We start from the raw sequence: 22789 nt of genomic DNA, 5'->3' as shown, positions 1-22789 counted from the left end.
AGTGTAAAAGGGGAGGAGGCTTTAGATAGAAGAAGGGGAGGCAAGAATACCCTGCAAGACAGCAGAGGCAAAGCCTGCCCTGGTCTTAGAAAACAGGGGGAGATTGTAGTGCTTGGAAAAAGTATGCACAGAACTCCAGTGGCAGCTTCCAAGATTATCCTTGGTAGGGACTCCTCTGAGGAAAGCTGTAGAAGTGGCAGCTGCTCTAGTAGAATGACTTCTAATGGTACCTGGAAACTGTTTCCCATGATGAGTGTAACAAAATCTGATTCCATAAGCAATCCATTTGGAAATAGTTTGTTTAGAAATAGGTTTTCCAAGAGAACTGGAGGCAAAAGAAACAAACAATTGATTAGACTTTCTGAACTCTTTAGTCTTGTCCAGGTAAAATCGTAACTGTCTGTGCACATCTAATGAATGCAAAATCCTTTCCCCTTTATTTTGAGGATTTGGAAAGAAAGTAGGAAGGTGAATTGTCTGATTTAAAGCCACTTTCGAAATCACCTTAGGCATGAAAGTAAAATTGGTCCTCAAGGATACTCTGTCCTGATGGAAAATAAGGTATGGTTCCACAGCCATGAGAGCTTGCAACTCTGAGACCCTTCTGGCAGAGGTCAATGCTAATAAAAGAACAGTCTTCCAAGATAAAAACTTAATATCTGAAGATGCAGCAGGCTCAAAAGGAGGCAAAGTAAGTTTTTCTAAAACATAATTAAGATCCCAGGCAGGGACAGGAGGGGTCCTGGGAGGCCGCAAATTTTTAGCCCCTCTCAAGAATTGCTTCACCAAAGGATGAGAAAAAACAGGAGGATCAGAACTGAAATGCGCAGAAATAGCAGAAGCATGAATCTTAATGGAAGAAAAAGAAAGTCCTTTAGATAAAAGTTCGAAGGTAAAGCAAAATAGAAGAGAGATCAGGTACCAGAGGATCCGAGCCTCGGTCCTGCATCCAAATACAAAACCTCTTCCATTTAGAGGCATAGGATTTCCTAGTGATAGGCTGTCTAGCTTCCAAAAGAACATCCAAAACTTGTTTGGGAAGACTAGAGGAAATCAAATTCCTTTGAAGAGCCAAGCTGCCAGGCAAAGGGTCTTGAGGTTGGAATGTAGTAACTGACCCTGATGCTGGGACAAAAGCAAAGGGTTCAGAGGGAGAATCCAAGGAGGCCCCAAGAACAGGTGCTTTAAAGTTGGATACCAAAACTGTCGAGGCCAATTTGGAGCAATCAAGATGAGGAACTTGGCTTGTCCTGTTTTATCTTCAGTAATACCCGAGGTAGTAGAGGAAGAGGAGGGAAGGCATATGCTGAAAGGCTTCTCCAGCCGAAGGACAGGGCATCCACTCTCCAAGCTGTTTTGTGGAAGGACCTGGTGCAAAAGCGAGGCAGCTGATGATTGAGATGGGATGCAAACAGATCTATCTGGGGACATCCCCAAACTGCAGTAATCCTGTTGAATAAGTTGGTGTCTAGCATCCATTCGTGAGGATCTGAAATGTTTCTGCTCAGGCTGTCTGCTAAGAGATTCTGTTTCCCTGGAATGAATTGAGCCTGGAGATGTAGATTCAAATTTAGAGCTGTGTCCCATAAAGCCATAGCTAGTCTGCAAAGGGGGTACGAATGATAACCCCCCCCCGCTTGTTGATGTACCACATGACCGTGGTGTTGTCTGTGCGAATTAACAGAGGCCCTGGTTGCAAAAGGTTCTTGAAGGCTAGAAGGGCATTTTGAACTGCCAACATTTCCTTCAGATTGATGTGCCAGTGAAGATGGTCCTTTGTCCAGGTTCCCTGCTGGCAATTGTCTAGAAAGTGTGCTCCCCGAGCATAATCCAAGGCGTCCGTGGTTAGGATTTGAGTAGGTTGAGGAAGACGAAAAGGCTTTCCTTCATTTAAAGTGCATACCCTGGACCACCAGAGGAACTCCCTCTGAAGGCAGGGGATCAGAGGAATCAGAATATCCAGATCGTGGTAATGCTGTGACCATACACTTTTCAGATACCATTGAAGCTTTCTCATGTGAAGCCTTGCGTTTGGAATCAACAGAATGCAGGAAGCCATGTAGCCCAGAGCCTGCAGGAATTTCCTTGCAGTGAGCTGAGATAGAGTTGCTAAGGTGCTGAAAGTAGAAGCCAGCTGAGTTTGTTTTTCTGGAGTGAGGAAGGCCCTTTGTAAGGTTGTATTTAAGAGGGCTCCCAAGAATACCATTTGTTGAGAAGGGATCAAATGTGACTTTTTTGTGTTCACTGAGAATCCCAGTAGGAGGAGAAGACGAACAAAGTCCAGATGTTGAAGCAGAAGATCTTTGCTGTCTGCCTGAATAAGGCAGTCGTCCAAGTAGGGGTAAATCTGGATCCCCTGAAGTCTGCAGTAAGCCACTACTGGTGCCAGGCACTTGGTAAAGACTCTGGGCGCAGTAGATAAACCAAAGGGCAGTACAGAGAATTGAAAGTGCTTCGAACCTGCCTTGAACCTGAGGAATTTCCTGCATTCTTGCCTGATGGGAATATGTAAATAGGCTTCCTTTAAGTCCAATGTCACCATCCAGGCGTCCTGAGAGAGTATTGGAATTAGTTGCTGCAGAGTAAGCATCTTGAATTTTGGAATTTCCAAAAAGGTGTTTAACACAGAAAGGTCCAGAATAGGTCTCCATGAGTTTTGTTTTCTGGGAACCAGAAACAGTCTTGAATAAAAACCTTTTCCCATCTCCGAGAGTGGAACAGGCTCTATGGCTCTCATGGCCAGAAGAGCATCCACTTGAGTTAAGGCCTCTGACCATTGATGTTTTGGCAGATCTGGCCAACCGTGAGCCCTTGGCAAAGTGTGAAAGTGGAATTTGTAACCTTTTAAAATCACGTCCAATACCCATCTGTCCTGGGTAATACGAGTCCAATTTCTGTAAAAAAAAGAGAGAGTTTTCCTCCGAGAGGGGCATCCAGGTGAAGGGGTCCTGTAGCCCAACCGAAAGAGTCATTGAGTTTGCTTTCTTTGAGATTGGGATCTGTCTTCTCCCCTTCTAGGTGAAGAAGCAGTCCATTGTCTAGATCTGTAAGAGGCCTGACCTTGACCACGACCTCTGGAGCGCCTATATCTTCCCCTTTGAGGCCTGTCAGACGTGGGAAAGGACCAATTTTTAGAGGGCCAATTCCTGGAAAATCTAGGAGGCTGAACTTGCAAGAAATCTTTTACAGTCTGCATAGACTTTGCCTTTTCTTCCATCTTTTTAATAACTTCCTCAGCCTTGGATACAAAAAGAACATCATGTTGAACAGGGGCATCTAGGGCATCTAATAACTTAGCCTTAACCTGTTCAGGTAAACTTTGTTCACGAAGCCAGGCATGTCTCCTGATAACAGTACCAGAGGCTGCAGCCCTGCAAGAAGCATCCAAAGCATCAAAACCACAATGTAAACTATGCTTGTTCACTTGTTCAGTAGCATGCAAGACATCCTGAAGTTCCTTATCCTCTGCACAAGCAGGAAGGGAAGCAAGCTTTTGCTTTAAAACAGACAAAAGAAATTGCTGATACTTAAACATATGAAACTGGCAATTTAAAGCCCTTACAGACAGGGTAGCAGAAGTATATACCTTTTTTCCCCACCTGTCTAAAGCACGAGAATCCTTCTCAGAGGGAATAGGATTTTTAGAAGTAGCAACCTTAGCAGCCTTAGAGCCCTGAGAAATAGTTTCAGGATCCGCAGAAGGGTTTTTAAATAAAAATAAATGAGAGTCAGGAACCCTATAAAATCTATCAGGCTTAGAAGGAGCAGGAGGCATGGAATCAGGATTCAAATTAGCCTCAAACAAAGCATCATCTACAATGTCCAAAACAGGAGGGATAGCTAAAGGCCTATGCTGAGGAAGAAGAAGAAATTCCCTAAGCCTCTTCTTGGAAGCAGAATACTCCTGTCCTTCCCAATGAAAATGTTCCCTCATCTCATGCAAGGTTTCCCCAAAAGAGAAATCCTCAGGCGGAGAGGCCGAGGGTAAAGAGTCCTCAGCATCCGAATCCTCAAAAGGAGGAAAGGAATAGTCCTGATCTGAGGAAGAAACAGAAGATACAGAAGCCTGGTCAGAGGAATCCAGAGTAACATCCTGTCGAGGCCTTTTCTCAGGAGGGGGGTGAGAACCCCTAATCATTGTAAGCAAATCTTCAGCCATCTTTAATAATTGCTTTTGTGTCTTGGGAGTGGATTCAGAAGCAGCTTGAGCAGCCGGTACCTGCACAGCGGTTCCGGACCCATCTGAAGGAGCGACGTCCGAAGGTCCTGCAGCAGTTAAAATAGTGGGCCTTGATGGCTCCCCATGGGAGTCCGTATCGGCCATCAGTTCAGAAGTGGCGGACGACAGGGGCTGCAAAAGCGCCTCACTCTCGACAGCCGAACCGGACGCTGGCTCCAGCTGCAACGAGTCCTGTTTGGACCTCGGAGGCCTGTCTTTGTCTTTGCGCTTCTTTTGAACTCCGGTAGTGTCCGACGACATTCTATAATTGAAGCGTCTGCCAAAATAATTTAAAGCCCAATCGTACCTGCGCTTGATAGTACGAGAGTTGAACCTGGCACAGAACCGACAACAAGAAACGTCGTGGTCAGGGCCTAAGCAAGGTAGACAGTAAGAGTGGAAATCTTTATGAGGTATTTGTTTCCCACACGCTATACAATTATTAACTTTTTCTGACATCGGAGGAACAAGAAAAAGATTCCCCAATGGGGTACTTAGCTTTGAGAAGAGAAGTAAGAACTTCAGACCGACAACAACAAAATACGCTGTTCGAAAATCGCCAACCAACGACTTGTGAGCTGCTTTCCACCGCACGGCAAGAAAGACTGGAGAAGATGGCGTCGGCTGAGGGCTATGTACCAAAGCGTACTGACGTCAGGGTACTAGCTTGTACAGCCGACGCCGGACCCAGACTTTGGGATTCTGGCCGACCTCGGGCTGCCTGCCGGCAGGAGCACCCTACAGTTATGACTGCAACAGTGAAACACGAAGAACATCAGTGAATACATTCGAACATCTACATTTATGGTAAGTGTACACAACTGTACTATGTTCTTCGTGTTTCACAGTTGCAGTCATTACATTTGGGTAGATTCCCAAAGCTAAGGTTGGGAGGAGGAATTTAAATAGAATTAAAACCAGCTATAAGGCCCTGCAAGACTGCAGTGGCAAAACCAGCCCTGGTTTAGAGAAAACTGGCAAATGATAATGCTGGTGAAAGTATGTACAGAACTCCAGGTAGCAGCTTCTAAGATGTCCCTAGTAGGGACACCCCTGAGAAAGGCTGTAGAGGTAGATGCAGCCCAGGCTGAATGGGGTCTGATGCCCTGAGGGATAGGTTTTTCCATGGTGCTTTTAGCAGAAATGAATGCAGTGGCCTATCCATTTTGAAATGGTTTGTTTTGAAATAGCTTTCCCCTCTGTCCCTGCCGCAAATGCCACCAGTAGCTCTTCAGACTTCCTTTGAGGTTTAGTCCTGTCCAAGAAGAATCTAAGCTGTCTATGCACATCTAAACAGTGCAGTACCCGTACCCCTTTGTTCTGTGGGTTAGGAAAAAAGGTAGGAAAATGAATGGACTGATTAAGAGCCACACTGGATACCACCTTGGGTATAAAGGAGGGATTGGTTCTGAGGGACACCCTGTCCGCATGAAAGATGATGAAAGGTTTCACTGCCATAAGGGCCTGTAATTCAGATACCCTTCTTGCAGAAGGGATTGCCAAAAGGAAAGCCGTTTTCCAGGAAAGAAATCTCCAAGACAAAGTTAAGATCCCAGGCTGAAGTTGGAGCTCTCCCGGGTGGCCTTAGATTTTTGGCCCCTCTGAGGAAAGTACAGTTGTGTACACTAACCATAAATGTAGATGTTGGAGTGTATTCACTGTTGCAGTCATTAAATTTGGGTAATCTGCTGGCAGGTTGCCCTCAGTCAGCCTGATTAACAAAGTCTTGGGTCCTGCGTCGGTTGCTGTCCCTTCTTCCATGACATCACGTCGTCAGGGGGTATAAAACATGCAGCAGACGCCATTACATCAGTTTTTCTTGCCCCAGATGTCAGGTGTCCCCCAAATGGGGAGCAAAATAGATATATAAATACATTAAAACACAAAAATGTACCTTCAAACAAAAGCAAATACACCAAAAAGGCTTTTAAGTGTAGTAAAAGAAAATAAAGGCATAGTAAGAGAAAAAACAGGGGGCTGGAGGGAGGGTAACCAGGACTGCAACAGTGAATACACTTGAACATCTACATTTATGGTAAGTGTACACAACTGTACTATGTTCTTCGTGTTTCACTGCTGCAGTCATTACATTTGGGTAGATTCCCAAAGCTATGGATGGGAGGATGGATTTATACAGCATTAGGACTGGCTATAAGGCAAAACAGCAGTGGCAAAGCCAGCTCTGGATTTAGAGAAAATTGGTAGATGATAATGTTTGGTGAAAGTATGAACTGAACTCCAGGTAGCAGCTTCTAGAATATATCCCTGGTAGGAACACCTCTGAGAAAGGCTGTAGCCGTAGATGCAGCCCTCTGGTGGAATGGGATCGGATCCCCTGGGGGTAGGTTTTCCATGGTGCTTATAGCAGAAATGAATGCAATGGCTTATCCATTTGGAAATGGTTTGCTTTGAAATAGCCTTTCCCTCTGCCCCTGCTGCAAAAGCTACCAGCAGTTGTGCAGATTTTCTTCGAGATTTAGTCCTGTCCAAGTAAAATCTAAGTTGCCTGTGTACATCCAATGAATGCAGATTTCGCTCCCCCTTGTTCTGTGGATTGGGAAAGAAAGTTGGCAAATGAATGGACTGATTAAGAGCCACACTGGATACCACCTTGGGCATGAAGGATGGGTTGGTCCCGAGTGACACCCTGTCCGCATGAAAAATGTTGAAAGGCTCCACTGCCATCAGGGCCTATAATTCAGAAATCCTTCAAGCCGAAGTGATTGCTAAAAGGAAGGCTGTTTTCCAGGAAAGAAATTTTAAGTCTGCAGTAGCAGCTGGCTCGAAAGGAGGGAGAGTGAGTTTCTCCAATACAAAGTTAAGGTCCCAGGCAGGGGTTGGAGCTCTCCTGGGTGGTCTCAAGTTTGTGGCCCCTCTGAGGTACTGCTTTAACAGAGGATGAGAAAAGAGGGGAGGTTCTGTGTTGTAATGAGCTGAAATGGCTGAGGCATGGATTTTTATGGAAGAAAAAAACAGCCCCCTATGAAGCATCTCAGTATTACAAAATCTGAGGTAAATTGGGTGTTGCTGTGCTTATTCCTTGAGACAGATTCAAGGCACAGAATATTTTCCATTTATCAGCATAAGATTTTCTAGTACTAGGTCTACTCGCTTCCAAAATGATATCCATCACAGGTTTGCTGAGGGATGCTAAGGGGGAATTTAAGTGATCAGCCAAGCTGCAAGATTCAAAGTTTGGAGCAGAGGGTGCAGAATTTGGTTGTTCTGCTGAGACAGTAAGGAAAGGTGTCTGAGGCAGTTGCCATGGAGAAGTTTGTGACAGACTGAGTACGAGTGGGTACCTGTGTTGGCGAGGCCAGTCTGAAGCAATCAAAATCATTTTTGGTTTGTCCTGTTTGACTTTTAGTAGAACCTTGGAGAATAGAGGCAGAGGGAAAAAGGCATAGAGTGATAAGTTTTCCCAGATGAAGGACAAAGCATCCATTTTCCAGGCTTTTTTGTGATGAGTCCTTGTGCAAAATTTGTCCAAATGGTAGTTCTAGAGTGAAGCAAAAAGATCTATGTCTGGACTCCCCCATTTGCGTGTCAACATGTTGAAAATCCATGGTTCCAGTTTCCATTCGTGTGGGCCCATGAGATTTCTGCTTAGTTCGTTTGCCAAAATATTCAGCTTTCCTGGCAGGAATTGTGCTTGCAGTTGTACTTGACAGCTCAAGGTCATGTTCCACAATGCCATGGCTAGTCTGCAGAGGAGGTAGGAATGTGCACCTCCCTGCTTGTTCATATACCACATATCTGTGGTGTTGTCCGTCTTTACCATTAGTTGTCCTGGATGAAGGTAGCCCTTGAAGGCTGTCAATGCATTCTTTGCAGCTAGCATTTCTTTTTGATTGATATGAAGGTGCATTTCACTTGGGTTCCATTTGCCCTGAATGCACTTCCCTGCCAGATGAGCCCCCCATGCATAGTCTGATGCATCTGTAGTTAGGGTTTGGGAGGCAGGGGTTGGTGTGAATGGCAGTCTCTTGTTTTGGTGGCAGGCCTCTGCCCACAAAAGGAACTCTAGTTGCAGGCAAGGAATAATAGGAATCATTGTTTCCAGGCTGTGACAATGTTGACTCCATACACTTTTTAAGTACCACTGAAGTTTCCATATATGCAGTCTTGCATATGGAATTAGAAGAATGCAGGAGGCCATGAATCCCAAGGCTTGCAGTATTTGTCTTGCAGATAGCAGGGTTTTTATGGCCACTTGTTTGAAGTAAGTTACCAAATGAAGTTGTTTTTCTGGCGTAAGGAAAGCCATCTGGGCAGTTGTATTCAAGCTTGCACCCTGGAATGTAATTTTTTGAGAGGGTACCAGTTGTAATTTCTTTTCGTTTATAGTGCAGCCTAGACAAATTACAACCCTTTTTTTTTTTTTTTTTTTTTACAAACGCCAGATGTTTTAGGAGAATGGCCTTGTTTTCTGCCTGAATTAGACAATCGTCCAGGTATGGATATATTTTAATATTTCTTTGCCTGCAAAATGCAATTACTGGAGCCAGGCACTTTGTAAATACCCTGGGCGCAGTAGATAAGCCAAAGGGCAGTGCAGAGAACTCATAATGCAAGTAGCCTGCTTTGAAGCAGAGGTGTCTTCTGCAAGATTCCCCGATTGGGATATGCAGGTAAGCCTCTTTTAAATCTAGAGTTGCCAACCAGGCATCATTGCCTAGCAAAGGAAGTAACTGGTGAAGAGTCAGCATCTTGAATTTTGGAATGTCCAGAAAGGTGTTTAGAGTAGACAGGTCCAGAATTGGACACCATGATATGTCTTTTCTGGGTACCAGGAAAAGTCTGGAATAGAAACCTTGTCCCTTTTCCTCCTCTGGTACTAGCTGAAAAGCCCCCATGTTTAAGAGGGAAAGTACTCGTTTCTGGGCCTATGCCCACTAATTTGTGGGCAGGTCTGGCCATCCGCTTGGAGGTGGCAACATGTGGAAATGAAATCTATATCCCTGGGATACTATATTTAAAACCCATTTGTCCTGGGTTCTAAGTTGCCAGTTTTTTGCATGAAAAGCCAGTTTTCCCCCCAAAGGGGCGGCTAAAAGGTAAGTGCTTGGTAGTTCTACAGGAAAGTCATTGAAACTGCTTACCATAGGGAGGTGTCTTCTTGCTTCCAGATTAGTAAGAGGAGGCACCCCATTGCTTAGCTCTAAAAGTCCCTTGGGACTGAAACCTGGTGCCTTTGGAATGTCTGGGTTTGACTTGAGTGGTTCTGGAAGGAACTGGAAAGGACCATTTCTTAGTAGGCCAGTGCCTACTAAATCTTGGAGGATGCACTTTTAAGAAATCTTTCACAGTTTGCATAGATTTAGCTTTATCTTCCATCTTTTTTAGAACTTCTTCGGCCTTATTTCCAAAGAGACGGTCCTGTTGCAAAGGAGTATCCAACAATTTTGCTTTAACGTGATCAGGCAGAGATTGCTCTTTGAGCCAAGCATGCCTTCTAAGCACAGACCCAGTTACAGCAGCCCTGCAAGAGGCCTCCAAAGAATCAAAACCACATTGCAAAGTATGTTTTCCAACTTGTTCAGTTGAATGTAATAAATCCTGTAAATCTTTATTTTCCACACAGTCAGAAATCAACATAATTTTCTGTTTAAGCAGTCCCATGATATGCTGCTGATATTTTAGCATATGGAATTGACAGTTTAAAGCCCTGATTGCCAAGGTTGCAGAAGTATAGACCTTCTTACCCCATCTATCCAACACCCTGGAATCTCTATCAGAAGGGGTAGGATTTTTAGCAGTAGAAGCCTTAGTGCCCTTGGGGCCCTGAGAAATTGTTTCAGGATCCGCAACTGGATTTTTGAAAAGGAATTTGTGGGAGTCAGGAACCCTATAGTATCTGTCTGACTTACAAGAAGCTGGAGGCAGAGAATCAGGAGCCATACTAGATTCTGAAAACACATTAACAATGCCTAGAACAGGAAGTATAGCCTCTATGCTGAAGAAGAAGAAAATCCCTAAACCTCTTTTTAGATTCAGAAAAATCCTGACTTTCCCAGTGGAAATGTTCCTGTAAGGTATGTAAAGTTTCTCCAAAAGAAAAATCCTTGGGGAGAAGCAGAAGGAATGGAGTCTTCTGCATCAAAGTCCTCATAAGTAGGTATAGTCAAATCCTGTTCATTAGAAGAGACAGAAGAAATAGAATCCTGTTCAGAAGATTCATAATCAATTTCAGCCCTAGGCCTCTTAGAAGGGGAGGGGTTGGCTACCCCTGATTAGAGTAATTAAATCTTCAGCCATTTTGATCATTTGTTTTTTAGGAATAGGGGCCTGAACATGTGGCCTGGGCGTCAGTTTTTTTAGACATAGATCGAGATTTTGGCCTTAACATTGAAGATGGTGTGGGTTTAATATACAAATCTGTAGGCATGAAAACACCCACAGAAGCCGGTGCCTGCACAGCGGCTCCGGACCCATCCAAGGTAGAGATATCCACGGGTTCCATAATTGAAGCATCTCGTGGCATACCGGACTCCGAATGGGTCTCAGGAGAGGCATGCGAATCAGAAGTAGCGGGTATCAGGGGCTGCGAAAGCGCCTCACTGAGTACCGGCGAACTGGCGACTGGCTTAGAAGCGTCGTCGGCAGTTTTGGACCTCAACGGCCTGTCTCTGTCTTTTTCTTTGCGTTTTTTTAAGTATTCCGGTAGTCGGACTGTTAACTGACGTCATTTCTGGATAATTAAACCATGATCCAAAATATTTAAATGCAAATATGTACCAACGATGGACAGTGCACTGATTAAATGAAGCACAGAAACGGCAACAAGGTACATCGTGGTCAGGGCCTAGGCAAGGAATACAGCACAAATGGAAATCCTTATGAGGTATTTGCTTCCCACAAGTAATACAATTATTAACTTTTACTGACATCGGTAAGGAGCAAGAAAATGTTTCCCCAACAGGGTACTTACCTTTTTAGTTGAAGACTTCGATTCTGAAACTCGAAAACGAAAATTTCAGGAGTCTGCCAACCGGCACTTGCGAACTGCTTCTGCTTCGGGCACCGTGTGGCAAGAAAGACTGATGTAATGGCATCGGCTGCATGTTTTATACCCCTGACGACCTAACGTCATGGAAGAAGGGACAGGAACCGACGCAGGACCCAAGACTTTGTTAATCAGGCCGACTGAGGGCAACCTGCCAGCAGATTACCCAAATGTAATGACTGCAACAGTGAAACACAAAGAAAATCTGCTTGAGCAGTGGGTGAGAGAAGAGGGGAGGCTCTGTGCTATAATCAGCTGAAATGGCTGAGGCATGAATTTTGGAGGAAAAAGACAAGCCTTTACGAAGCATCTCAGTCAAGTATTGTAGAATCTGAGGTGAAATGGGCACTGCTGCTTTCATTCATTGATATTATTTCCAAGCACAGACTATTTTCCATTTTGCAGCATAAGATTTTCTAGTACTAAGCCTCCTTGCCTCTAAAATGATATCCATTACCGATTTACTGAGGGATGGTAAGGGAGAGATTAGGTAATTAGCCAGGCTGTTAGGTTCAGGGTTTGCTGCTAAGGGTGCAGAATCATGTTCTCCTGAGACAACAGGGAAGGAGACTGAGGCAGGTGCCATGGAGCCAAGCGTGACACACTATGCAAGAGTGGGTACCAATGTTGGCGAGGTCAGTCTGATGCAATTAAAATCGTCCTTGGCTTGTCCTGTTGATCTTTAGTAGTACCTTGGAGAGCAGAGGCAGAGGAGGAAAGACATAGACTGATAGGTTTTTCCAGCCGAAGGATAGGGCATCCACTTTCAGCTTGCGTGTGGGGAATCCTGGACAAATTTTGCACAAGTTGACGGTTCTGGGGGGGAGGCAAACAGGTCTATATCTGGGCTCCCCATTTGCTTGTCAACATGCTGAAAATCCGTGGTTCCAGTTTCCACTCATGTGGGTCCATGAGGTTTCTGCTTAGTCCGTCTTGCCAGTGTATTTAGTTTTCTTGGCAGGAATTGAGTTTGAAGATTCACTTGGTGGCTCAAGGCTGTGTTCCACAATGCCATGGCTAGTCTGCAGAGGGGGTAAGAATGTGTAACCCCTGCTTATGTACCACATGACAGTGGTGTTGTCCATCTTTACCATTAGTTGTCCTGGAAGAATGTGGTCTTTGAAGGCTATCAGAGCATTCTGTACAGCTAACATTTCCTTTTGATTTATGTGCAGGTGCATTTGATTTGGGTTCCATTTGCCCTGAATGCACTTCCCTGCCAGGTGAGTCCCCCATGCATAGTCTAATGCGTCTGTTAAGATTTGTTTGACAGAGGGTAATGTGAATGGTAGTCCGCTGTTTTGGTGGCAGGCCTCTGCCCACCAAAGGAACTCTAGGCGTAGGCAAGGTATGATAGGAATCCTTGCTTCCAGATCCTGTGAATGTTGACACCATAGGCTTTTGAGATACCACTGTAGTTTCCTCATATGCAGCCTTGAATATGGAAATAGAAGAATGCATGAGGCCATGAACCCCAAGACTTGCAGTACTTGCCTTGCAGACAGCAGGGTTTTGTGGCCACTTGTTTGAAGCTGTCAAATGTATCCGTTTCTCTGGCATGAGGAAAGCCATCTGGGAAGTTGTATTCAAGCTTGCTCCCAGGAATATAATTTGTTGACAGGGTACCAAGTGGGATTTCTTTTCGTTTATGGTGAACCGCAGACAAGTCAGTACCCTTTGCAAAAAGGCCAAATGATTGAAGAGAATGTCCCTGCTTTCTGCCTGAGTTAGACAATCGTCCAGGTATGGGTATACTTGAATATTTCTTTGCCTGCAAAATGCATTAACTGGAGCTAGGCACTTTGTGAATACCCTGTGCGCAGTAGATAAGCCAAAGGACAGTTCAGAGAACTGATGGTGCATGTAGCCTGCTTTGAAGCATAGGTATCTTCTGCAAGACTCCCTGATAGGGATGTGCAGGTATGCTTCTTTTAAGTCCAGTGTTGCCAACCATGCATCCTTGCCTAGCATAGGAAGCAGCTGGTGAAGAGTCAGCATTTTGAATTTTGGAATCACCAGAAAGGTGTTTAGAATAGAAAGGTCCAGGATATGATGCCATGTATTGCCTTTTCTGGGTACCAGGAAAAGTTTCTAATAGAAACCTTGTCCCTTTACCTCTTCTGGTACCAACTGAATAGGCCCCATGTTTAAGAGAGAGTACCTGATTTTGGGCCTCTGCCCACTGATTTGGGGGTAGATCTGGCCACCCGCTTGGTGTTGGTAACATGTGGAAATGAAATCTGTATCCTTGGGACACTATATTTAAAACCCATTTGTTCTGGGTAATGAGTTCCCAGTTTTTGGCCTGCAGGCCAATCTTTCCGCCTAAAGGAGTATTCAGTTGGGAAGTGCTTGGAAGTCTTAAAAGCAAGTCATTGAGACAGTTTTCCATAAGGGGAGTCTTGTTGCTCCCAGGTTTGTGCGGAAACCCCCCACTGCCTAGTCTTGCGTGTCCCTTGGGACTGAAACCTGGGGTTTCTGCAGTGTCTGGGTTTGGCTTGAGAAGACCTGGAGGGGGCTGGAAAGGACCAATTTTTAGAGGGCTAGTGCCTACTAAAATCTAGAAGGCTGAACTTGTAAGAAATCTTTAACAGTCTGCATAGATTTAGCTTTATCTTCCATCTTTTTAAGAACTTCCTTAGCCTTGTTGCCAAACAGGCGGTCCTGATTTAAGGGAGCATCCAACAATTTAGCCTTAACATGATCAGGCAAAGATTGCTCCTTAAGCAGAGCATGCCTTCTGAGCACAGACCCAGTAAAAGCAGCCCTGCAAGAGGCCTCTAATGAGTCAAATCCACATTGCAAAGTATGTTTTCCAACCTGTTCAGCAGAATTCATTAAATCCTGTAATTCTTTATTTTCAGCGCAGTCAGGAATTAACATCATTTTCTGTTTAAGCAATCCAATAACATGTTGTTGATACTTTAACATATGAAACTGGCAGTTTAAAGCCATAATGGCCAAGGTTGCAGAAGTGTGAACTTTCTTACCCCATCTATCCAGCACCCTGCAGCCTCTATCTGAGGGGGTAGGATTTTTAGCAGTAGAAGCCTTAAATGCCTTTGGGTCCCTGTGAAATAGTCTCTGGATCCGCAATAGGATTTTTAAAAAGGAACTTGTGAGAATCAGGAACCCTATAATATCGGTCAGGTTTTCTGGGAGCAGGAGGCAAAGATCAGGGGCCAAACTAGATTCTGAGAAAGCATCAACAATGTCTAGTACAGGAGGTATAGCTAAAGGCCTATGCTGAGGCAGGAGTAAGAAATCCCTAAGCCTCTTTTCTAAATCAGAAAAATCCTGGCTTTCCCAGTGGAAATGCTCACGTAGAGTATGTAAGGTTTCACCAAAAGAAAAATCCTCTAGAGGGGAAGCAGAGGGAATAGAGTCCTCTGCATCAGAATCCTCATAAGTAGATAAAGGCAAATCCAGATCATCAGAAGAATCAGAAAAATCAGAATCCTGTTCAGAAGATTCATAAATAACTTCAGTCCTAGGTCTCTTAGAAGGAGGAGGTTGGCTTCCCCTGATTAGAGTTATAAGATCTTCAGCCATTCTTATCATTTGTTTTTTAGGCATAGAGGCCTAAGCATGTGGCCTGGGTGTCGGTTTCTTAGGCATGGTTCGAGATTTTGGCCTAAATGAAGGAGGCGTCCGTTTAATATGCAAGTCTGTAGGCCTGAATACACCCTCAGAAGCCGGTGCCTGCACAGTGGCTCTGGACCCATCCAAGGTAGAGACATCCGCAGGTGCCATAGTCGAAGAAGCATCTCGCGGCATACCGGACTCTGAATGGGTCTCGGTAGAGGCCTGCGAATCCGTAGGAGCGGGTAACAGGGGCTGTGAAAGCGCCTCACTGAGTACTGGCGGACTGGTGACTAGATTAACTGAAGTGTCGTCGGCATTTTTGGACCTATGCGGTTTGTCGCTGTCTTTATCTTTCTGTTTTTTTGGAAGATCGGTAGTTGGATGTCTTACCGAAGCTATTTCGGAATACGGAGAATGAGAGCGAAAGAATTTAGAGACAAAAATAGCCCAACAACAAATAATTTCGGCATTGAACAAGGCACAAAACCGACAGCAAGGGACGTCGTGGTCTGGGCCTAAACAGGTGACGCACTAAAAATGAAATTCTCTGTGAGGTACTTGCTTTCCACAGGCAAGACAATTGTTAACTTTTTTTGACACTGGTTAGAGCAAGAAAAAAGGATCCCCAATGTGGTACTTAGCTTTAGAAGACTTCAGTTTGAAACTCGAAAAATGTAAATTTCAGGTAGCTGCCGACCGGCACTTGCTAACTGCTTCAGGCTCCCACGCAGTACAAAAAGCTGATGTAATGGTGTCGGCTGCATGTTTTATACCCCTGATGGCCTGACGTCATGGATGAGGTGACAGCATCCGATGCAGAAATCCCAAGACTCTGGTATTCGGGCCAACTTGAGGGCTACCTGCAGGCAGACAACCTCAAGTGTGATGACTGCAACAGTGAAACACGAAGAACATCAGTAGAATACTACATCTTGAAACCATCTTTTAAATACTAAGATTTTAACAAATCATTTTACAAAAATCAAAGCAGTTAAAATCATGGTTAAAAAAACAGGCACGGCAAAGTCTTCTCAAAATTAAGCAGAAAAAAAGTCTGCTTTAAACACCCTTACAATACCAAAGACTGACAGGAAGTTTCAAGAATTTCTGCAAAAGCATGATGGAATTTTTGCATATGTGTAAATAGTTCTTACTGTTTTGAATTTATGGTTTATTATTCACCAATGTATTCCCTGATCATATTACTACCTATTAATATCGTTACATTTTACTGCCTATGTTTTCAAAAAAAAAAATAAATAAATAAATAAAAAAAAAAAAAATAAAGAAATAAGATTTTATACAAAAAAAAAAAATTCTGCAAAAGCAGAATACTCATTATACAACTTACTTAGGTCTTTTTTGATAATATGGTTGAGTAGGGGTTTTCTTCTCTTCTGGACTTTCTGAAGAAGTATCTCCTCCAGGTAACTCAGGAGGTATCTGTAAATCTTTTACCGACTGGCGAGATTTTTTCTCTGCCTCTTTTTTGATGGATTTCTGGGGAAGACCATCTCTCAAGCTATAAAGTGAGAGAGAGAAAATCACAATGCATTTTCTGTAACACTGTTTCAGTAAACGGCTATTAAAACGGCATTAGAAACCTCACGATAAGTTAAAAATTCTAAAGTAATTATTTTTGGTTTATAACAGCGAACACTCTTGAGTTAACCCCTCCCCCCAGTAAAAATAGCTTTGTGTGAAGGACATCAGGAAAAAATATGGTAAGCCAGTTCTGCTAGTATAAAGGGAATAAAGGGTTGCCTTCCACTTGGTCATGTTCCAGCCAAATGTTCATCTGTGTATTCAAGTGCAAAAGACTCAAATACACTGAAACTATTCCTATAAACTTTCTTTGAATTGCTTTGACCTTGGAAGCAGTACATCTACAGACCAGAGAGGTGGGGACAGCCTCTCCACATGTGCATGGGAAGGTGATGGGCAGCTCCCCCCCACCAAGAAGCAAATAAAAAGCATTTCTGTTGGTTCTCTGCTGATCACAAAGTCATATCTGAATAATCAGCAGTAAGGTACTCAAATTAAGCAACTGATGCTCAGGTTCCTAACAGTAAATCTAGGATAAAATCCTGAGTACTACTCAGGCGAAGAGAGGATGATTAGCAGCTTTTGTAGCTGTAGGACCTGCAGGGAGAGAAGAAAGGAAAATATGAAGAAGGCAATTGTCAGGCTACTGTTCATCAGCAATTACTTTCAGTCATTGTGGAGACTGGTATTCAGAAGAATGGCTGGACTTAGATATAAAGATAAGTTAAAGTAGCACACTGCACCTAGGAGGATGGCAGGGATGCTTCAAGACAATGCCTCACAGTACACATTTGGACTATAAGGAGCAATTCAGCATGCAGAAGGGCAAGGTCACCTTCTTCAGTTAACTCCTTATCTTGTGTGGAAATGGCACACTCAGGTCTGCTCATTCCACACACCTCAGCTATAGCACAGGACGGGTGACTCTGGCTGGCACGGCTGCAACCAGAGTTGGTGGTTCACATGGACAGGGCAGGTATGTCACCATAGAAACTTCAAACCAACTTGTTATTCTACGATTTAAAAAAAAAAAGAAAAGATTAAGGAGAAAAACAAGCATGGAATAATGAAAATTACTTTGCATGATTCAACTAATAAAGTAAATTTTAACTGTTAATGTCAATATAGAATAGTTATGTAAAATCTTACCATAACCATAGATGTCCTCCTCTTCCATGTTGCAGTGTTCATACTGTGGGATTTCCTGCCTCAGGTGACCCGATGTTGGCTCCTATACAAAAGCTTAAGCCTTGCTGCTGTAGGTGGTGGGACATCACACGTGGGACCATAAATGTGATGTCTGTACGCACAGACCTCAGAACTTGAAGCCCAGGATAAGGTGTATACAATAATAAGTTGAAGCAAAGGAGCAAATGTCCTTGAAGGGCTGTACAGATTAGCCTGTAGGGAGTGGCTATAGAGGTCAAAGACCAACCATCCAGTAGAGATAGCAAAAAAGGAGGTATGTAGGGTGGGAAGGAATACTACAAACTGGAAGAGAAGGACATCTATGGTTATGGTAAGATTTTGCACAACTATTCTATGTCCTTCTATTCCTATGTTGCAATATTCATACTGTGGGAGAGTACCACAGTTAGAAACAGTGAAGGGAGAGGGCAGAGGTAGAGGATTCCAAGAATCCCAGCAAGATTGCCCTGGTAAAGCCTGCTCTGGCCCTGGAGACCTGATCTAGCTTGTAGTGTTTCTGTGAAAGTGTGAGCTGTGACCAGGTAGCTGCTTCCATTAAGGAAGCTGTATCCAGCCATCTAAGAAAGGCCTTGGATGTAGCCATGCCTCTAGTGGAATGAGCTCTAAATCCTTGAGGTAACTGTTTGTCATGATGGGAGTAGCAGGAGAGAATGGATTTCTTGATCCAAGAGGAAATGGTTTGTTTGGAGACTGCCTTACCCAGAGGTCTGGGGTGGAAGGAGATGAAGAGTTGGTTAGATTTTCTGAAGGACTTAGTTTTGTGTAAGTAGAATCTCAGTTGTCTGTGTACATGTAAGGAATGAAGGATCCTCTCGGAGGAAAGTACAGTTTTGTACCTACCATAAATGTAGATGTTCGAGGATTCCATTGCTGCAGTCCTAACAATTGGGTATAGTCCGCATCCAGTCGGCCCGAATACCAGAGTATAAGGCTGACGTCGGTCATGGCGCATTAGACTGACGTCAGTACGTCAGGGTACTAATGCGCATGACCGGCGTCCTATCCTCAGTCTTTTCTTGCCCCAGATGTCAGAAGACCCTAAAAAGACAAGGCCCAAAATACCTGCACCAAAACATGAACAATATATACAAAAATATAAGCAGGTAAACTCTCCTACACTACCACCCCTAAACACAGAGGGGAAGGAGGGAGGACTGCAGCAATGGATCCTCGAACATCTACATTTATGGTAGGTACAAAACTGTACTATGTTCTTCGTCTTCCATTGCTGCAGTCCTAACAATTGGGTAGAATCCCAAAGCAGAGGTAAGGGAGGCTGGCAAATCATAAAGAAGCAGGAGCTGACAACATGCCTTGCAAAACAGCTGTGGCAAAACCAGCCCTAGACTTAGAGTAGATAGGAAGGTGATAATGCTTAGAGAAAGTATGCACTGAACTCCAAGTAGCTGCTTCCAAAATATCCTTAGTTGCCACCCCGTAGAAATGCTGTTGAAGTGGCAGTAGCCCTAGTGGAATGAGGCCTAATCCCAGCTGGAACCTCCTTGCCATGATGGGAATAACAAAATGCAATGCAAAAGCCAATCCACCTAGAAATAGTTTGTTTTGACACAGGCTTGCCCTGAACTCAAAGCAAAAGAAACAAACAACTGCTGAGACTGTCTAAAATCCTTAGTCCTGCTTAAGTAATAACGCAATTGCCTGTGTACATCTAAAGTATGCAAAATCTTTTCCCCTTTATTTGGGGGTCTGCATAAAAGGAGGCAAATGAATAGTCTGGTTTAAAGCCACACTAGAAACCACCTTAGGCATAAAGGAAGGATTAGTACGTAATGATACCCTATCCTTATGGAAAATCAAAAGGGCTCGACTGCCATAAGGGCCTGCAACTCAGACACCCTTCTTGCAGAAGTAATAGCCAACAAAAAGCAGTCTTCCATGACAAATATTTCAATTCAGCAGTAGCCGCAGGCTCAAAGGTTGTAGAGTAAGTTTTTCCAACACAAAATTGAGATCCCAAGCAGGAGTAGGAGCTCTACGTGGGGTCTTATATTCTTTGCCCTCTAAGAAACTGCTTGAACAAAGGATGTGAAAACAAAGGTGGGTCACAATCATAGTCAGCTGAAATTGCTGCAGCATGAATCTTAATAGAAGAGAAGGACAACCCTTTGTCCAATAACTCGGTAAGATATTGAAGAGCCACACCCAAATTAGGCTCAGAAACCTCCAAATTCTTGCTGCACTCCAAAATAAAAATCTCTTCCATTTTGCTGCGACACTCTCCTTGTACTAGGTCGCCTAGCTTCCATAATCACATTTAAAACTTGTTGAGGAAGTTGAGACCTGCTGTGTTTCAACACAGAATATGCCAGGCTGTTAGATGAAGAGAGCTGCTTGACATTGAGCAGATGACCGTCCTCTTGAGATAACAGATGAGGAATCAGAGGTAAAGGCCATGGAGGCTTTTTTACCAGACTCCGTAGTAGTGGGTACCAGTGTTGCCGAGGCCAATCTGGAGCTATCAAAATCATCCTTGGCCTGTCTTGTCTGACCTTTAATAGTACCTTTGGAAGAAGAGGCAGAGGTGGAAAGGCATACACATGAAGATTTTCCCAACTGAAAGACAGAGCATCCACTTTCCAAGCTGTGTGATGAAACCCCTTTGTGCAATACTTTGGCAGCTGGTGGTTTAGTGGAGAAGCGAACAGATCTATGTCTGGAGTTCCCCATGACACTGTCAATGTCTGAAATACATGAAGATCCAGTTTCCACTGTGGGGATCCATGATTTGTCTGCTTAACACATCTGCTAAGGAGTTCTGTGCTCCTGGCAGAAACCTTGCCTGAAGAGTTAGTTGCAAGCTTAGCGCAATCTCCCATAAAATCATTGCTTGCCTGCATAGAGGATAAGAATGTGTTCCCTTGCTTGTTGATGTACCACATGACAGTTGTGTTGTCTGTTAGAATCAACACCTGTCCTGGAAGAAGTAACTCCTTGAAAGCCAGTAAAGCGAACTGGACTGCTAACATCTCCTTCATGTTGATATGTAGATGCTGTAGTCTGGCAGGCCACTTGTCTTGTATCCACTTTCCATTTAGATGAGCTCCCCAAGCAATGTCCGAGGCATCTGTCGTTAAAATCTGACTCGCCTCTGGCCGGGTCACAGAGAGTCCCTTGTTTAGGTGACATTCCTGAGCCCACCACAAAAATTTCCTTTGAAGGCAAGGTATTATGGGAATGACAGTGTCTAAATCCTGGCAGTGCTGTGTCCATACATATTTGAGATACCATTGTAACTTCCTCATATGCAGTTTGGCATTGGGAAGCACCAGAATACAAGATGCCATGAACCCTAATGCTTGAACCACTGTCCTTGCAGTCAGCACGGACTGATGAGATAGTTGATGGAAGTAAAGTGATAGACTCAATTGTTTGTCCGGGGTTAAAAAGGCCATCTGGGCTGCTGTATTCAGTCTCACACCCAGAAAGCACATGTCTTGAGAGGGTACTAGACTGGACTTTATTTCGTTCACAGAATACCCTAGGCATCTTAGCACTGCTATAACATATTCCAGATGCTGTAGAAGGTCTTCCTTTTCTTGAGCCAGAATCAGGCAGTCGTCTAAGTAAGGATAGATTTGAATTCCTTGTAGCCTGAAGTAAGCTATCACTGGAGCCAGAACCTTGGTGAATACTCTGGGCAGTAGATAAGCCAAAGGGCAATGCAGAGAACTGATAATGAGAATCTCCAGCTCGAAACGCAGATACTTCCTGCAACTTAGCCTGATAGGCACATGAAGGTAAGCTTCCTTGAGATCTAAAGTTACCATCCAGTGATCTTTGCCCAGTAGAGGTAAAAGCTGTTGTAACGTCAACATCTTGAACTTGGGAATGTCCAGATAAGTGTTGAGGAGAGATAAATCCAAAATTGGTCTCCACGTGTTCCCCTTCTTTGGTACTAGGAACATGCGGGAATAAAATCCTAGGCCCCTTTGTGATACAGGGACTGGCTGAATGGCCCCCATTTTGAGTAACTGAGAAACTTGCTTGTGAGCCACTTTTCTTTGTGGAGGAGGAACGTCTGGCATGCCTTTGAAAGGGGGCAGTGTATGGAAATAAAACCTGTAACCGTGGTGAATAATGTCCAACACCCATCTGTCTTGAGTAATTAAATCCCAATTTTCTTTGAAAAGAGACAGTCGTCCTCCCAAAGGAGCTGCCAGACGAGAATCTACTGGCAGCTGAAAAGGCAGGTCATTGGGTCTGCTTACGAAAGGACTGACCCCTGCCCTCACCAGAAGTCTGAGCAGGAGAACTCCCTGTTCTAGACCTAAAAGAACCTTGAGCCCTGCCCCTACCACGTCTAGACCTACCCCTAGACTGGGAGTCATAAGCAGGATAAGTCCACCCCTTAGCAGGCCAATTTCTACTAAACTTTGGTGGCTGTACCTGCAAAAAATCCTTAACAGTTTGCATAGATTTAGCTTTGTCCTCCATTTTCTTTAAAACTGCTTCCACAGGCGAACCAAACAACACATCAGACTGTAAAGGTGCATCCAAAATCCTTGTCTTAACATGCTCAGCCAAATTCTGATCCCTTAACCAGGCATGCCTGCGAAGAACAGAACTAGTGGCAGCCACCCTCGAGGAGGCCTGCACAGCATCAAAGCCACATTGCAAAGAATGCTTGCCCACTTGTTCAGACACATAAACCAAATCCAGCAACTCTTTACACTCAATACCTTCCGCCAAAGCAGCCACCTTAGACTTCAATTGAGAAAGGAGATAATTTTGATATTTCAGCATGTGGAACTGACAATTCAATGCTCTCATGGCTAGAGTGGAAGAAGTATACAGTTTCTTACCCCACCTATCCAAAGCCCTAGCCTCCTTGTCAGTGGGAACAGGATTTCTAACCACAGAGGCTTTAACACCTTTAGGCCCCTGAGAAACAGTTTCTGGGTCCCCTAGGACTCTTAAACAAATACTTATGAGCTTCGGCACCCTATAGTACCTATCAGGTTTAACAGGAGCAGGAGGCAAAGAATCAGGGTTCAGGGAAGCCTCTGCAAAAACATCTTCCACCACAGTCAACACAGGAGATATAGCTAAGGGCCTATGCTGGGGTAAGAACAAGAATTCCCTAAGCCTCTTCCTGGAATCAGAGTAATCCTGGCCTTCCCATTTAAAGTGCTCCCTCATGGAATGCAGAGTCTCTGAAAATGAAAAATCCTCAGGAGGAGAAGCCGAAGGAGTGGCATCATCCA

At 44.1% G+C, this 22789-nt stretch overlaps 1 protein-coding gene across 3 annotated transcripts in view; it reads right to left on the bottom strand.

Moving 5' to 3' along the window:
• The window catches only part of CDK13 (cyclin dependent kinase 13), a 2153482-nt gene that overhangs the window by 1832718 nt on the left and 297975 nt on the right, over positions 1–22789 (bottom strand). For 2 of the 3 annotated variants that reach the window (XM_044064803.1, XM_044064804.1), the window contains exon 4: positions 16162–16332. The exons of the other annotated variant lie outside the window; for it this stretch is intronic. In XM_044064803.1, the coding sequence (XP_043920738.1) occupies positions 16162–16332 (171 nt within the window). The remainder of the gene's footprint in view (positions 1–16161; positions 16333–22789) is intronic. 3 annotated transcript variants of the gene reach the window in all.

This window comes from Protopterus annectens, chromosome 3.part0, assembly GCF_019279795.1.
Source record: "Protopterus annectens isolate FY-2018-M chromosome 3.part0, PAN1.0, whole genome shotgun sequence".
Taxonomy (NCBI): Eukaryota; Metazoa; Chordata; order Ceratodontiformes; family Protopteridae; genus Protopterus; species Protopterus annectens.
The sequence above is the reverse complement of the archived record's forward strand: the minus strand, read 5'-3'. Positions and strand labels throughout refer to the sequence as shown.